Source organism: Drosophila guanche, unplaced genomic scaffold (assembly GCF_900245975.1).
Source record: "Drosophila guanche unplaced genomic scaffold, DGUA_6, whole genome shotgun sequence".
NCBI lineage: Eukaryota > Metazoa > Arthropoda > Insecta > Diptera > Drosophilidae > Drosophila > Drosophila guanche.
Genome location: NW_022995744.1, coordinates 10,676,941 through 10,693,327, shown reverse-complemented (window position 1 = coordinate 10,693,327; position 16,387 = coordinate 10,676,941). Strand labels below are relative to the sequence as shown.

The following is a 16,387-nucleotide window of genomic DNA, read 5'->3' as shown; positions in this document are numbered from 1 at the left end:
AGGGGGGGGGGGGGGGGGGGGGGGGGGGGGGGGGACGGGGGGGATGATGGGCAGACTGCTGCTGGTTGGACTCTGGGAATTGTTAGCTAGTTTGCCGTGTAATAAGCAATTATGGCGCTCAAGCAAAGCTTGGCAATTAGCTAGATTTCTGCCAAGTTGAGCCTAATCGAGTGCAACTGCAGCTGCAACTGCTGCAAATGGAACCAACCACTGGCACTGCAACAGGCTGCACATGTGCATGGTTGCCTTGCCCCCAAGGCCATCCATCCTACGAAAGTGCAAAACTTGGTATCGAGTAAACCTCTTAAAGTTTGGCTCAGGCTCAGCACAGCTCTCGTGGAGCGCTGCCAGCTAATGCAAATTGAATTCACCCTCCGACACGAAAGCGCAACCCCCCTGCTAATGGAATTTAAAAATATGCAGCCCTCTTCTGCTGCTGTTGCTCTCCCCCTTTTTCCACTCTTCCATACAAAAAACAGCAATCAAGCAGGGCTCAAGGTGGAGCAGCAGCGGCAGCAGCAGCAGCAGGAGAAAATAGAAAAAATTAGCAATTAAATTGTAAGGGCAACCTGAAAACAGTTTTCCCCCAGTTTCATCGACGGCAGCGGGCAGCGGACAGCGGGGGTGGCTGTGTCACTGCGTTATGATTTCATTAATTTAAAGGTAGCAAAAGCAGTATAAGTGGAAGACCAAAGGGAGAGGAGAACAAGTGGAGAAACAAGAAACAGAAAGAGGGCGAAAAATTTGCGTCGTGTCCTTGTCGAAGTTTGTGACGCCGCAGCTGCCGCCGCAGCTCCTGCTGCTGCTGCTTCTTGGCAATTAGCAAAATGTGACGCGGCTGTTGAGCAACCCGAGTCGAGTTTGGGCTTAGTTTCAGCAGCAGCAGAAGTAGTATCAGCGGCAGCAGAACCAGCACTATCGGAATCACTATAAATAAAGTACTGCCCAAACTTAAGAGCAGCGGTATCAGTATTCTAGAGTATCAGTATTCTATAACAGTGTTCTCCTGACTCCCTGCCCTCACTGATTTTCAACCATCCAAAATCTCATTACTCAAAATCGCTACTCTCCTTACTGAGTCACTTTACTTAAATTATAATAAAAATGCTATCTATCGTGGAATGTGCTTTAAGCCAGCTGCTGGCTCATTTAGCCAGTACTTAAACAGCAGCTACGGTTTGAAGTGGCCTCAGGGCCCTCTGAGCAGTAACGGAGGCGGAAATGTTTTATTATGAACAACAGCAGTCGTAGCAGCAGAAGCAGCTAAAAGTTGTTTTTGAATAGCTAAGCAGTGTTGAGAAGGCTCGTGAAGAGTGTTGATAACTGAGCAAAAGAGCTGAATAATAAGGCAGAAACTTTAAAAGTCGAGAGGTTAATTATATGTATACAGTGGATAGCTCTCTCGTGAGTGGTAACCCCAAATCCCCAACCTGTTCTACCTGCATATGTCCGTCTGTCATAGATGGCCAGAGGGGAGCTCTCAACGTAGAAAATCCATTTCACCGCACAAAGGTGTGTTCATGCTTATATTCGTGGTGGTTCCTGCGCATTTTTAATCCGTAATTTAATACCACATCTGCTATGCATTCGCAATCCTATTATGGTCTTCCCTGCCATGGCCATTGCCAAAAAGGGCATCAAATTCGCTTTCTCCTGTTTGCCGTTCGACGTCAATCGATGATGTGTGATGATGGCGCCTCGCCTGATTAAAAATTCATCAAAGCCAACGAAGCTTTAAAGCAAATAAAGGAATTCATCAAATTACTGCGCTGGTTCGAATAAAAAATATATATGTATGTATAAAATTTCGCCCGCAACGAAGCAAACATTGTGAGCAAACGGCAAGCCAAGCGGATGGATGAAATGAAACCAAAGTGAGTCCGGACCTGGTACTGGTGAATGGTTGTAAATTAAATTGCGAAAATATTACACAAATATTTGCACTCAATAAAAGCAAATTGCGTTTGTTTGTACGCAAGTAAATACAGAACACAAAGTCGCCAGCAAACAGAAAGAGATCAACAGAGTGACACTGAGAGCGGGACGGCACCAGATAGAGGTAGACTTTTATGGAGAGAGTAAAGTACAGTGGAGAGAGAGGTACGGCAAGGGCTGCCTGTCGCTTCCGATTCCAAATCCAAATTGCAAATAACATCAAGCAATTTGTAGCTACATTTTGCTACAATTTACAACTGGCACAGAAAATTGAGGAAAATTCTGTTTGTTTATTAGCCAGCCATTCAAACGGAATGATTTCCTCTGTGTCACAAAAGTTCAAAGAATTTTTTGTCAGCCTCTCTCTAATTTCTTTTGTGCCTTTTGAGGGGCCGAGCGAGAAGAGAGTCGGAAATCGATTGAACAACTTTTAATTTGATTAAGGCCAAAGAAAAATCAGAGACAGGACAAGAAAAATTAATTTTGAATGTCCTTAATGCATAATTAATTGATTTCCCCGCTAAAACACTTAAAATAAATGCCGAAATTGAGACGGAAATTGTTTCAAGAATTAGCTAAGCGAAACAGAGACACACAAGTTGAAAGGGCAACGACAAAATGAACGTGAACCGGAGCTGTAATTAAAGCAAACAAATGGAGGATGAACAAAATGGTCGGAGAATAGGTAACTTTAAGTGAAATAAAAGAGAATAAGTGAAATTAAAAACACAAACAATAAGAGGCAAGAGGGGGGAAAATTTGTAATGAAAACGCACAGTTGAAATAGAAACCACGCAACTGGTTTTGAATTCGAAGTAAAGCAAAGTAAAACGAAAGTTGAAGTAATTTAAACTAGTTAGAGACGAGCACAGAGAGGAGAAGGAGAGCAATTAAAAGAACAAATAATGTGTATCTGTTTATTAAAGTATTCAAATGTTTGTACTTACTCAAAGCATTGGGTGAATAGTTCTGAAATAAAGTAAAGCGGGAAAAATGTAAATAAAATTATAAAAGTTCTACCCACAAAAAAACTAACAAAATTGAAGACAAATTTAAGTTCTTTGCAGCAAACTAAAGTCTTCCTTCCGGGCCGCTTAACATTCAGCACTAAGAGTTATTCCATTTATTGTCGACAGTCGGTAGCAGCCAGGACCAGAGCCAGCAGTAAGGCCAGTAGCCAAGAGCATAATCCATGGTTACGCCCACAAAGCATAATTCAATTTGGTCAATCAACTGCAACACTTCGAGAGCAGTAAGCAGTAAGTTTACGACTGTACACTTGCCAACATACATATACAAATATGTACATATAACTCAGATGAGAGCGGTCAAGCGGTGCTGCCTATTGAACACGATGAATTTATCGCTCGACATTCTAGTTTATGATTGATGAGATTTCCAGCAGAGCAGCATACCGGAGTGGGGTCTGGGCTGGGACTGGGACTGGGACTGGGACTGGAGCTGGGACTGCCGCTGTCTGGTGGGACATGCAAATGCCAAATGCTAATGAATTCATTCAACATACAACTTCAAAAGTCATAAATACCCCGAGTGCCTGCCTGACTTCATGCAACGTTAACTGCTGCCCGTGTGTGTATGGGTGTGTATGTGTGTGTGCTTCAGGACGGAGACAAACTCATTTCCGTCACTGACACAGTCACTGACTTCATTTAATTTTCAAATTTTCAACTCAAGAGTCCAAAACGAGGTTTTGCTTCTTTTGCTAACCTCCCATTCAGTCGGCGGCCTTTTGTTTCAGTGTAGCAAAGTGAGACGAACGAGTAGGAGCAGCACCCAGCAGCCAGCAGCCAGCACCAGTCGAGTACCGAGTCGTGTCCCGAGTGCTGGGCAGGGAGCCGAAAACAGAGTGAAACAAGACAAAATTTATAGCCACGCATAGGTGACGGGGTCGCCGACTGTTTTACATTTTTGCATTTTTCATGTTTTTCCCTGCCATAAAGTTCTGTATGCCAGCAGGGAGAGCTGGTAGATGCTGGTCCTGAGCGGCACTGGAAGACAGCATAAAAAGTATGATAAATTAGCATATTACGCATACGCCGTGTATGGTTTGTGTACATCTGCGGGATGGTTGTCTCTGTTGGGATGTTGTTCGGGTCGGTCTCCTCCTCCTCCTGGATGACTGTATGTGCTGCATAATTATGTGCTTAAAGCAATTACTACGGGAAGCAGAGAGAGACGGTGTTTAGCGCCTGCCAACAGTGCATTACGAGAGCCCGGTGCTCGGGGGACAGCTCAGAGCTCGGAGTATGACTTGACAAGAGCTAATACATTTTTGATTGAAAGAGCAGCCTCATTCGCTTAGGTACTTAAGGCTCAAAATCAAATTACTTTTCGCTAAAATAAAACTTCCTTTGCAGTTATTTTCCACATAATTACCGCAAACCCCGCGACCTACTCAGATACAAAATTGTTTTCTAAGAATTTATACTTATTTATATTTAAATTCGCTTCGCCCAGAGAAACATCGAACTTATCCAATCTTATTCCTGCTTCCTTGCCCCCAAAGACATTCCCTTTAACTGCAAAACTGACTCAACACGCTTCAATTCGCTTTTAGTTGAGTTAATTGAAGAGACAAAGGCCAGACAACCACAATGGTGTGAAGGCATTTTCCATTTAATTCAACTTTTTGCACATGAAACTGCTTACGCATCATTTTCCCCCCAAGGAAATGGCTTTCTGGAAACTGGAAAACAAACGAACTGTTGCATAATGTTTTGCGGACACTTTCCACTTCATTTATCAACGATTTTCGGCCGAAAAAAAGTCCCCAAATGTAGCAAAAGCAAATGGCTACATTGTGCAATTGTCTTGGCCAATTAATCTACGAATAGGTATTTGTTTGGTGTAAAAGGGAGTATCCAAATGGGAAGAGTACCTTTGATGCATTGAAATGGGTAATTTGGGTAGCATAAATATAAATCAAAGGCGCAGCCCAGGAAAAACCCCTGGGGATATATGTATCAGCATATCCGCAGCACGCTCTAATCAAATTTGTCATTGCTGCTTGCTGCATATGGTAATCGGGAGATCTCTCATCGCGGTTGTCTTAGCTGGCAGCTTACGCTTATTGTCAATCAATCAGTTTGCATCAATTTCATTCCAAAACGTAAGCATTTTCCATTGCCAGAAATCCTACTTCCAACCAGACACAGAGAGAAAACGGTTGCCAGGGCTAAAGCTTCACTTATTTTCCCCACTTGTGTCTGGCGTTTACCCAAATTTGCCTCGTTATTTCTTCTGAAAAATGGTGCACGTGCCACAAGTACCACTCGTCTGCCACCAAACGTAGCTGGAAAAGCCAAGAAGCAAAAAAATATAAATATATGTATGTGTGTATGGAAGTGAAAACAACTCGAAGTTTGTTTCTCTTGGTGTGGCAGACTGTCTGTCTAAACGAACTATCAGGCACCTATGAATAGCTTTCGACCTATTCACAAATGCTAAGTTTCAACGTAATCGTCTGAAACTAAATCTCTGCTGAAATTTCATTAGATAAATATTTGATGTTCCCTCAACACTTTGCCAATCTTAATAGTTTGAATATTCTGCTGTGACTTGCTGGATGCCTTCGGTGGTGGAAGGATGAAGGAAACCGAGCCAAGTCAAGTCAATGCTAACGAGCTGGCTGGCCTTTTATGGTTGAATTTTGGTCGATGCACCGGCTACCAAAACTCCTCTCTCACTCTCTGTCTCTCCCTGAGGAGGTCGCACAAGTGCACTTTAGTTTTCAATTTTTGTCCTCTCATAATGCGAAGCTCTCCCTTGGCTTCGGCTTCTTCATACTGGTAGATATATATATTTTTTTTGGCCCTCGCCTTCTGTGTATTCAGACCCGTACTGCAGCTATTGAGCAAATATCTTCAAATGGATTTTAAAATCCCAGCCAGAGGAGAGACACAGCAGAGAGTGAGTGGGTGGTGCTGGAAATGTGTGTCAAAGGTTACCTTGGGGATGCATTCAGTAGAATTTCTGCACTAATGGAAAAGTAAAAGCTGCAAAGCGAGTTAGCAGATATGTGTATATATATCATAATATTTCGGCTTCTGCCCCCCGAAAATCACTTAGGCAACTTTTGTGCACCTACCCCCCCAACCCCTCATAAAGGGAAATGCCAACTGGCTTGCTCTTCGGCTTCTCTCTCTCTCTCTCTCTCTCATCTGTTGACTTAGGATGCGGAACAAGCTGGCCCCTGAGTCAATCAGATTATTAGGTCAGGCCACAAAGCCACTAGCCAGAAGCCCAGCAACAGACAGATGGACCAACTGACCCACTGACAGATGTACTAGCTGACCCACTGGACAGATGGACTAGCTGACAGCATGATTTACAGGCCAGCAGCTAGGATTGGGTGAGTTTTTGCACCGCCTTTCCATTAAGACAAGTGCAAGGTCTTCTAACTAAGAGTGTTTTAAAATTTTTCACTCGTTTTTTTTCTCCCAACGGCCCCAAAGGCACGTGCCCTGGTCCTGGGTACTGGTCCTCGCACACTTTGGGTCCAATGAGATAGCAACTAAAGTAGACAATTTGTTGGCGGTCTGGTTGACTCACTAATGAGGCAAGTCCATGTCCTGCCGGTGGCTTGTCCTGTTCCTGTTCTTTGGTTTCCTTTCCCGGTTGCATCAAACTGATTAAAAAACGTTGAGAAATCTTCGGGGAAAAGCGAAAAGGAAAAGCCTGAAACAGGCTAAGATAAATAACAAGAAAGTCTTTCTGCTGATTTTCTGCTTGATTGGATATACCCGAACCGATGGTTAGGCAGGCTAAGTACAAGCGGATACTGTTTGTGGATCAACAATCAGATGGAGAGGCAAACATCGAGTAGTGGAACAAAGAATAAGATACTGGCTAACTGGGTTTATGTGAGGGAATGACTACAAATGACCTAAATTAGCAGTAAGCCAGCTCCTTTAAAATAAACTCCAAGGGAGCCACAATACACAGCAGGAGCTGACGTTTCCGAGAGATCTGGGTGATCCGGGTGATGTTCACGCCCGCATCGTCAACATCAGCGTCATCATCAAAGCGAATGGCGGCGGCAACATTGGATGAAAGTGAATTGGTGGGTCAAGCAAGCGTTAAATGGAAAACTTTTGCCTTCAAACTTGAACTGTTCGTTGTAGTTATTTGTTTGTTGTTTGCTGGAAAAGCGGATAGCGGAAAGTCGGGGTGGACAGTTGCAGAAGTATGAGGATTTCCTTGTACTGGAAGTTACTGCGAATAAATTTTATATGGCGACCATGAAAAAACACTCGAAGAATATTAAAACAAATGAAGCCAACAGCAGCACCGTGCTCATTCCTGCACAACTCGGACCCTGCTCTGCTCTGTGGTACATTCCTTACAGTTTTTCTTCCTCTTTTGCGTTTGGCTAATGAAGCTGGGGAGGGGCACGGGTTTTTGGGTTTGAAGGGGGTCTTGGAAGGGGCATGTACCCACTCACTCAAGGAAATTTCTGCTCTTTTATGCAAACACGTACGACCCATTTAATTTGGCGAAAAGCGACCGCGTATATGGGCCTGCCAGAAAAATACGTGATAAGCAAATTCATAAACCATTAAGACGGTTGCACACGAAAAATATGTGGCGGTGCGGGCGGGGAAAATAAAGCTAACGTCAGCAAAAAGTGCAAATGTTAAGGAGTTTTCATACGACGACAAAGGGAACCTGTGGAATACTCTACATGACTCGAGCAGAGCTGACTTGGATGCCATGGAAAGCAATCAGCTTCCTGTAGCAGTTATACCCTGTTAATAATACCCTAAGTCTAACAATAAAAGTATCCGCTGCTCGCGTCGTGTGCGGTTTCATTAAATTTTATAACAAGCATTTTATATACATAATATCCAACTTTTCTTTTTTTTTCTGACTTTTTTGCATAGACGCGAACGAGTTTGTTGGTTGGTTAAGTTAGGCAAAAGTTAAGTTAAACGAGATGGGGTTGAGTGTGTGTTGTTTGCTGTGGTGTGAGCGGAAGGGTGGCCGCCTAATTGAGGCAGTTGGGAATTGAAAAAAAAAACAGCATACACATGAGGTGCCACGACAAACAGGCGGCTGGGCGGCTGGGCGGCAGGCTGTTGGGCTGGGTTGGGTTGGTGTCAAGGGATCCTTTCAAGTTTTGCTGCATGAATGCTAAATGCTGACAGTCGAGTGAGATTCATTCAGAGGGCCTCGTTCACGGATTGCCACAAGTCAAAGAATTTAGCGGGTGGGATGTGCTGTGGTGTGGCACTTAAAGCAACATTATCTATGGCTGGGGTTTGGGGTGTCTGTGGTGGCTCGTCGTCTCTTTATCTTTTGACTCACTTTCCAATTATCATATTAAATCAGTTGTAAGTCATTTCCCGTGTATATATTTGCACAACTTATGCGACAACCCCCTCCATCATCCCGAGAAGGACATCAGCAACGAGTCGGATAATCCTTTCAGCCGAAAAGGAACCCTCTCCCACACACACACACACACAAACAGCCACATCCATCCGTAAGTGGAGAGAGATGGTGACAGAAAAAGATCTACGGTGAACCATGTAGAAAACGTGGATGGGAAAAATTCAGTTGACATTTCCCTGAAATGCAGTTAATGGGAATGTTCGCCGTGGCCTGGCCATCTCTGAAGATAACGATTGCTAATGGGCGGAGGGGAGAGCAGCAGCGGCTTCGGATAAAGTTTGTCGTGGAATTGAGCATTGACAGAGTCACCTAGGGATAATGAGCTCAGGGGCAACCAAGCTGGCGAGAGCAGCAAACGTGAATGTTCTTTTCATTTGTGGCTTGGATGGAATGGAAGGTTAACCAGATGGTTCAGGTCAGAGCATAGCATTAGCTGCAGAAGAATGGAATTGAATTGAATTGACTTGAATAAAAGCGGGGAGCTGAGTGCAACCAAGTAGAATCCACAGGAAGAATACAAAGAGAGACTTACATTCTCTATCCTTTAATTAGAAATACACTTAATTAAATTATGCTGAAAGGTAGCACAACACTGCCAGTGTTAACACGTTTAGAGAGAGAGCACAGAGAGAGTAGGAGCATGTTCTGCTTATAATCAGTTAACAAACATTATCAATCAAAATGAAATCAAACCCACTCGTAGAAACCAACCACTCACTCCATTTAGCCGCATTTATGTTACAGATTTAACTTTCTACGTGCAACGCCAATTTGATTGCTCATATGTGGGGGCGATGATGGTAAAGGAATGGCTGGTGGCAGCTGGCAGCTGGCAGGTGGAGAGCTGAGAAGGCTGCGGTTGTATGAGTGGAAGTCACTCACTCACCCACTCACTGAGCCAGTCAGTCGTCAGGGGGCGCAGTCGAGTCGAGCACTCGAGCGCGAAATAAGCTTCGGCTGATGGACTGAGGTAAATGAACACTGGAGGAGCAGGAATAACCGCCAGGTGATGCTACAGATGATGCCACATGACATGGAGAAGACACGGTGCAGCCAACAGTTGAACAATGTAACAGCAACAACAGCAACAACAGCAAACAGCAACAGATTGATATCTAAAAATACATTGAGCGAAAGCCAAGAGTCTGCTCTTTAGATTTTTATAAAATTCTTAATTGTTTTCTCGCAGTGTATTTGTTTTACAGGTAAGAGAACACTTCCCAGTTCACCTCCCTGCTCTCGGGAGCAATTTCTCGGCGAGCTGTCTCGCATATGGAAACCCATTTCGTCTGTTAATGTGACATTTTGTCATTAAAATTTCAGGAGGCGACGCGCTGCTCAGACAAAGCATAATACATTGTACGAGTATTATTATTTGGCCTCCTGTTCGGCCAGAAATGGCAGTTGGGTTTGTGTTTTTTTGGGGCGGCAACAGCTGGCAGCAGCTGCTACCGAGGACTGAGGCAACAATTGACTCTCCCACCCAGGAACATCCTACGCTGCGTATGCGTAATGTGAGCCAGTGGTGTTCCAGCCACTGGTGCCACTTCTCGAGCCGCTGCCGCTGCTGCTCGTTTTGGTGCTTCATTCAAATTAAATTTGCCCAGGGTCGTGCGAGTGCTAGCTCTCTGGTTCTGGTTCTGGTTCTGTTTCTGTATGACTCGTATGCCAACTGGTTGGTCGCTGGGGAGGGGGGAAAGCAAATAAAAAGAGGAAAATCTGTGAAGATGGTACCAGAAGTGTGTACTACCATCAAGAGCTGAACAAATTGGCAAATAAAATTTTTAGAAGCGCCAAAGAAATGTGAAAAGTTGACTCCGAGTTAGGGAGAAGTTTCAGAGTTCCCGTTTCCAGTTTCGAGAGGGAAAGCAAAAAAAAAAAAACAATTTTCATGTGGGTGTGTAATTAAATTTACTTGTTGCTGGAAATATTTTCCACACTGCCACATCCCCACCCCTGCTGCCTAACTGTGTCACCCCCAGCAACTAAGGCAATCGGAAGCTGAAGCTCAAGAAGCCCCAAGGAGAAGTGACACTAATTAAATGCCCATGGAGATGGATGGAGCGGATGTTTATTTGTACAGTAAGAGCAGCAGCAGTAGCAGCAGTAGCAGCAGCAGCACATATTGCCTTTTGAGTTGCCTTTAAATGATGGAAAATAACTACAGCTCTCCTGCACTTCCACTTGCACCTACATACGTCGCCAACTCCATCGACATTTGCAATTTTGCATCCGTCGGCTATGCAAATTTGGTGCCAAAAACTCTCTTTCTGCCTAGAAGGAAGTGTCGCTTGGTTTGGCCTCTGACGTTTCCACACACACAATTAAGTTGATTTGTTGCCTGTTGCGGTCAAAGCTAACGAAGGCGACTCCTCTCGACCCAACTCACAGGGACTCCATTTAATGGGAAGGATGTGTCTATAGGAAATGCATTTTCCAGCTCTAGATGTGTGTGTGTCCCACAGTGTGTGGAATGCGTGTGAGGAGTTTTTGTGACCAATTCGAAGGGCAGCCGTTGCCAAGTGGTCGCTGAACTGTAAAAACGTTTCCACATGAAAGTAAAGAAAAACTTGCACACTTCTCATAAAGATACAGAGAGAGAGAGAGAGAGAGAGAGAGTAGATACTAATAAATGTGCCAACCAAAGTGCTCGCGTATCTGAGACGATTGTTGCTTATGAATTCTTTAAATTTGACCAACAAGCTGCCATTAAATTCCAAGCCATTGGCTGTGTTTACAAATCGTTACAAAAAGCAAGACGAGCGAGCGAGCGAGTGCTACAGAAGAACTTATGGCAATCATATAATAAAAGGAAAACAAGCAGAAGGAAAACATAAAGGCTGTCGCAGGGGTTGGCAGCAAAACGAAAACGAATCCATCCAGAGATGGAAAACTTTTGCCAGCCATGTGTCTCGACGACTGCACTGCACTGAATTCGAAAGAGAAAGAGAAGGAGAAGGAGAAGGAGAAAGAGAAAGAGAGAGGCAGTACGTGTCTGCACTGGCAAAACACACAATAAAAGCTGCACAAAGGAGCCGGGAGTCGAGTCGTGCCATGCGATGGATGGTCCAGAGAACAAGTTTAAAGTGCTGCAAATTGCATTGAAAAGCGTTCTTTAAGACAAACACACAACATCAGCGAAAACAATTTTCAAGACGCTCTCTCTCTCTTTTTTTTTGTTCACAAAGAGAGTGGGGGGCAGAGCAATTTAATGGAAACAATGAAATGGAAACTTCCACTCATGAAATATTCAGAGTGAGATTTGTTTCTGGGTTATGGTTGGTTCTGCTGCTGTGGTTAAATTTTCAAAAACAGGAAAAACTAAAGGAATAAAGTGTGCCAAGAGCAAGTCGAAACGTGGCACACTCTAAGTGGCACACACATTTTGGGGCTGCCATCACTGATCGTGCAGCGGCGCCTTCTTCTCGTGCAGCAGTTCGGTGTAGGGCAGCTTGCGGCGCAGCTGGGGCGGTATCTTCTTGCAGTGGCACAGCTGATGGATGTGCAGCGTGCGCTCCAGATCAAACTTGCGGTCGCAATACTTGCACACGTGTCCATTGGTCAGGGTCGTGTTGCTGCAGGCGCGGTGGGTGCGAAAACGCACGGCAAAGTCCTCGCCATGGGTGCGACGATGAGCGCCGAGCAGCGACTTAATTCGGAACTTGGCCCCGCACACGTTGCACGTATAGGCGTCAGCGGGCTTGGTGCTCATCTGTTTCCGCCCATAGACGCCGCTCATGCTCCGCTCCGCCTGTTCGGCTTCCAGCACCACATCCTGCAGTCGGAGCGACACTGACTCCATATCGCTCTCCTCCGTGTCATCGCTCAACGACAGCCCATTGCGACGGGCTGAATCGAGTGCTGCTTGTGGGACGGAGGTGAAGGTAAGCCAGTGCTCCCCATGGGCCAGGGAGATATCTTACCACGGATGCGGATCTTATCGCCGCCGGCAGCCTCCTGCGCCAGATGTTTCTTCGGGTGCTTGCCATCGCCACGTCCTTTGCCAGTGTGGCCCCCCTGGGCCTGGCGACGAACTGCCCGCGAAGGTGTTGCCTTGTGGTTCGCCTCCGAAAGGTAAATCAGCTTACGCTCCACTGCCTTCCGGGAGTTCTCCACATCCGATTCGACGCCCACCTGGTGCAGCAGGGTCTGTGAGTCATCGTAGAAGGCGTCCATTATGTTGCTGGTGCTGCTCCTGCTGTCTGCATGTTCGTAATCGAGATCGTGTTCGTAATCGTGATCGTGACTTTGTGTGTGTGGTGGCTGTTGCTCGCTACGTTTCATTTTTCTTGCAGCTTTTGTAACTTTCTGACCGAAAATTTCCATTTTTTATTGAAATTCTGTTTATGCTATGTCTACTAATAATATTGTATGCTGTTTGACTCCAGCTAAAGGAATACTAAAACTAACACAAACTGATTGAAGTAAAGGCAAAAGACAACTCGACAAACTAAACAAGCTTAAAAATGTTTAAGCTAATGAATAGAAATTGTGTTTGGAGTAGAACTCTCTCTCAGACCGAGTTTTTCTTCATTGTCTGACAAGCCTCAATCCACAGTGACCATCATCCTTTGTGTGAGGGTATTCTAAAACGTTGCTGTAGTCTGGTCGAAAAACAAAACGGCAAAAGGCCAGGAGAAGCAAATTGTTTGCTTAATACGGAGCTGTTGTGCGTTTAAGTTTTTCTCTTTTTTTTTTACCGAAGGATAGTTCTATAGAAAATGTAATTGAAACTTCACATTGCAGTAGATTGTACCTGGTAAAACCTTGGATCCCTTTGCTGGTTGTAGTTTGTGTGTGAAAGGAGACTCGTACTATGCAAAGTTTGCTACTTTATTTATTTATATTATTTTCTGTTTGGCCAAGTTTATGGTGTGCACATCTCAATGAGTTATTTTATGGTTCTTCTTTCCAATTAGCCTTCCAATTCCGTCTATTGTTTTACCATTTGTATTAAGAAATTACTTTCGGAAGCTTTACTGGACTTTTCTTCCCTTTTCTGTATTTTCACTTATTTTTATTTATTATTTTCAATGGAAAAACATTGGTCTTTTATCACCTCGGCCACACCTTTCAACTCATCCATCATATAAACTGATTTCGGGGAAATTAAGAAAGGATTTCCGTTTGGTAATGTATTTAGTTACTCAAAATAATTATTATTTTATATGAACAACACCAAAAGTTTCATTATTATTCGTGTCATCATATTCGTCTTCATTCTCTTCTATCCATGCATATTTCACTTTCCTTTTTTTCGTATACTTATCATCGATTGAAAAATCGTGACTATTGTGTTTGCGGCAAACACACATTTTCTTCGCCAGTGCGTCTTCCACACAATGGGATTCATTGCGGTAGGAGTTGAGTCGACTGAGCCCCTCCAAATCAATATCTATATACGTCCCAGTGTCGTCACTGTGGATAACAGATCGAAATTGCCCATTATTTGGCGCTGTGGTGAACTGCAATTGAAATGTCTCCATGCCGTCACGAGGACCAATTTCGACTCCAACCTCATCAAAGTGCAGCTGTCGCTTGGCGTTGACCACTTTACCAAGATAAAGCCGTTGGCAATCAGTATCCAGATTCAGCTGAGCCAAATACTTGTTCATTCGATAAACTAAAATTCCGGCCAATTTCTTGGTGATGCCAGAGGTTGAAACTGGAACAAATGTATCGCACGCGCACCAATGATAGGGAATGTTGGCATCGTCGCAGCCTCTGTTCTTGGGAACAACGTCAAAAATTGATCGGCAGCCAAAACACTTCGCCGAACCGACAAAATCAAGTCCTGGTCGAATCGTTTCTAATACAGATCTGATGCCCAGATGCAGGTCATAGCTGGAGGTAAGGCGATTCCGATTGAGGTGAAGAGCGCGTGCCACTTGTGGATAGCGACGCCGGTACCAGGGTGGCAGATAGATGTGCAGCATGGGCAGTCGCTCCTCGAGGAAGCCCGAAGGATGTTGCGCCAACTCGCCATATCTTGATCCGTGATCACTGAACAGCACCACAATGGCCTTGTCGAATAATCCAAAGTCCTTGAACTGTTCCATGTAGTGGACGAAGCTCTCATCCAGCAGTTTGCCACCTCTGGGATGATCGTGTGTGCAACTGCTCGTCCAGAAGAGACCAAACAGTGGCTTCGGTGACTCCTTCACAAATCGCTCGATCAGCTGCTTGGCATAGTCAAGAATGTAGCTGAATCCTGTCCTGCGCCCCAGGCAATATTTTTGGCTAAACCACTCTGTAGTTTTGAGAACATTTTCGATTACCACCATAAATGGACGAAGATAAAAGTCCACCGGCTTCTTTGTAAAGCCTGACTTTAAATAGTTGAATGTTGATATGGTAGGTAGATCCTCTGCATAGGCAGTCAGGTAGCCAGCACTGCGAAAGTGATCCCACAAATAGGTGACAAAGTCAAAGCATCCAGGAATCTTCAAGTTGCATTTCTTTGACCACTCGCTGGGGCTGCGACCCGTCAGCACGGCCAGCAGATTGGGCAGAGTATTGTCTCCCACCTTGTTGTAGCCCTCCATCTCATACCAGCCCTGCTGACGGATGAACCTTGAGGTGAGCGGCATGGTGCGAGCGAAGTTCATTCGGGACATGCTGTCGATGCCAAAGAGCAAGACACTGGGATAGTTAGCGCCACTCCAGGCATCGCTTGTCTCGTTGCGGTTCTCCGGGTACTGTGCAAAGGCAAATGCATCGGCATGCACCATCTGCGAGAGATTCTTCATATCATTGCACTGCACCACAATGCCAAGAAAGTGGCGAGGGACAGCAACGTCCTGGCGGAAGTGTCTAGGAGGATAGGTCCTGTGACAGCGAAGGTCTGTGTAAAATTATTCCACTTCCGTTGCACTACTCACATGCTATATGAATCGTTCTTTCCCGCAACTGTCTCCCGATAGAAACAATATAAATCGCTTATATTTGAATAGAGTTTCTCTCTGACATCTTGGTTCAGGTGCAAAATGTAATGTCTGCTTTTGCGGTTATAAGAAATGCTGAAAAGATCTGGATCCTTTGTGCATTCCATCAATGGAACCTGGTACATTAAATCCACGAATTCTGTGGTCAATGGATCGACATAGGGTATCTTGCACTTTGGACTAAAAACGAAGAACTTTTCAGGTTTCAGGTTACCATTTACAGGTGTGTTTGCCTTCGTTTCGATGCTTGTTTTGGGTAGATCTAAGAGGCTTGTTCGTTGTACATAAGTTGTCCCCGATTCATGAATTTGTTGTGTTTCGGGGTTGAGCTCTCTTTTTTTATTAAAAAATATAAAGAGTAGCAACAAGCTGAAGACACAAATCACGATTATGCGGTTGATATTGTAGCGAATCATTATTTGAGTAGGTTTCGAGTTTAAGTATGAATTTTGTATATTTATTTAAGTATTTGCAGGATAAACCGAAGCACACCTTTGCTTAGAAATGTTTTAGAGTAAAAGTTCGATCTCCTTGCGCTCCTATTCTCCTCAAGCATGTGGTAAACTGCAATTGAAATGTCTCCATGCTGACACATGGCCTGAGAGCAAAGCTGGAGGTAAGGCGATTTCAGTTAAGCTAAGGAGTGCGTGCCAATTGTGGCATATATGTACATATACATATACATATGTGTACAGAATATGAAGCATGGGCAGCCGCTCCTCGAGAATGCCTGGATTATGTTCCGTGTGGATTTGTTTGGTTTATTGCTTAAGCCTGACATTTTGATTGACAAATATGAAGATTAGCTGCAAGCTGAAGGCACAAATCACGACTATGCGGTTGATATTATAACGTATTGTTATTTGAGTTTGTTTATGAATTTTATAATATTGATTGTCATATGAAGAGTTTGCTAATAAATATATTTTTATTGTTTGGGTGATTTTCTTTTACTGTGGTGTCATCTCTTTCCCTAGTCTTGCTTTAAATCTCATTAAGCTTCATTATTTATTCATTTCATGTTGAGATTCCATTCCATTCATTCACTTAATTATTCATTTAATTACGATTTCTTCCACCACAACTTCATCTTG

At 44.2% G+C, this 16,387-nt stretch overlaps 2 protein-coding genes across 3 annotated transcripts in view; both read right to left on the bottom strand.

The window, feature by feature from the left end:
• Window positions 1-12,752, bottom strand: part of LOC117579823 — a 21,702-nt gene extending 8,950 nt beyond the window's left edge. The window contains exons 1-3 of one of the 2 annotated variants that reach the window (XM_034265916.1): window positions 12,273-12,752; window positions 11,741-12,210; window positions 3,287-3,291 (exon numbers count right to left, since the gene is read on the bottom strand). In XM_034265916.1, the coding sequence (XP_034121807.1) occupies window positions 11,747-12,210; window positions 12,273-12,675 (867 nt within the window). In that variant the 5' untranslated portion in view covers window positions 12,676-12,752 and the 3' untranslated portion in view covers window positions 3,287-3,291; window positions 11,741-11,746. Of the gene's footprint in view, window positions 1-3,286; window positions 3,292-11,541; window positions 12,211-12,272 lie in introns of those variants that run through there. The other variant, XM_034265914.1, reaches the window with a different exon arrangement.
• A 741-nt stretch (window positions 12,753-13,493) lies between these two features.
• Window positions 13,494-15,383, bottom strand: LOC117579821. Its single transcript, XM_034265912.1, has 2 exons — window positions 15,231-15,383; window positions 13,494-15,177 (listed from the first exon to the last, which is right to left on the bottom strand). Coding segments are annotated over exons 1-2 (1,671 nt in total). The 5' UTR covers window positions 15,233-15,383; the 3' UTR covers window positions 13,494-13,508.
• Between the last annotated feature and the right edge of the window lie 1,004 nt (window positions 15,384-16,387).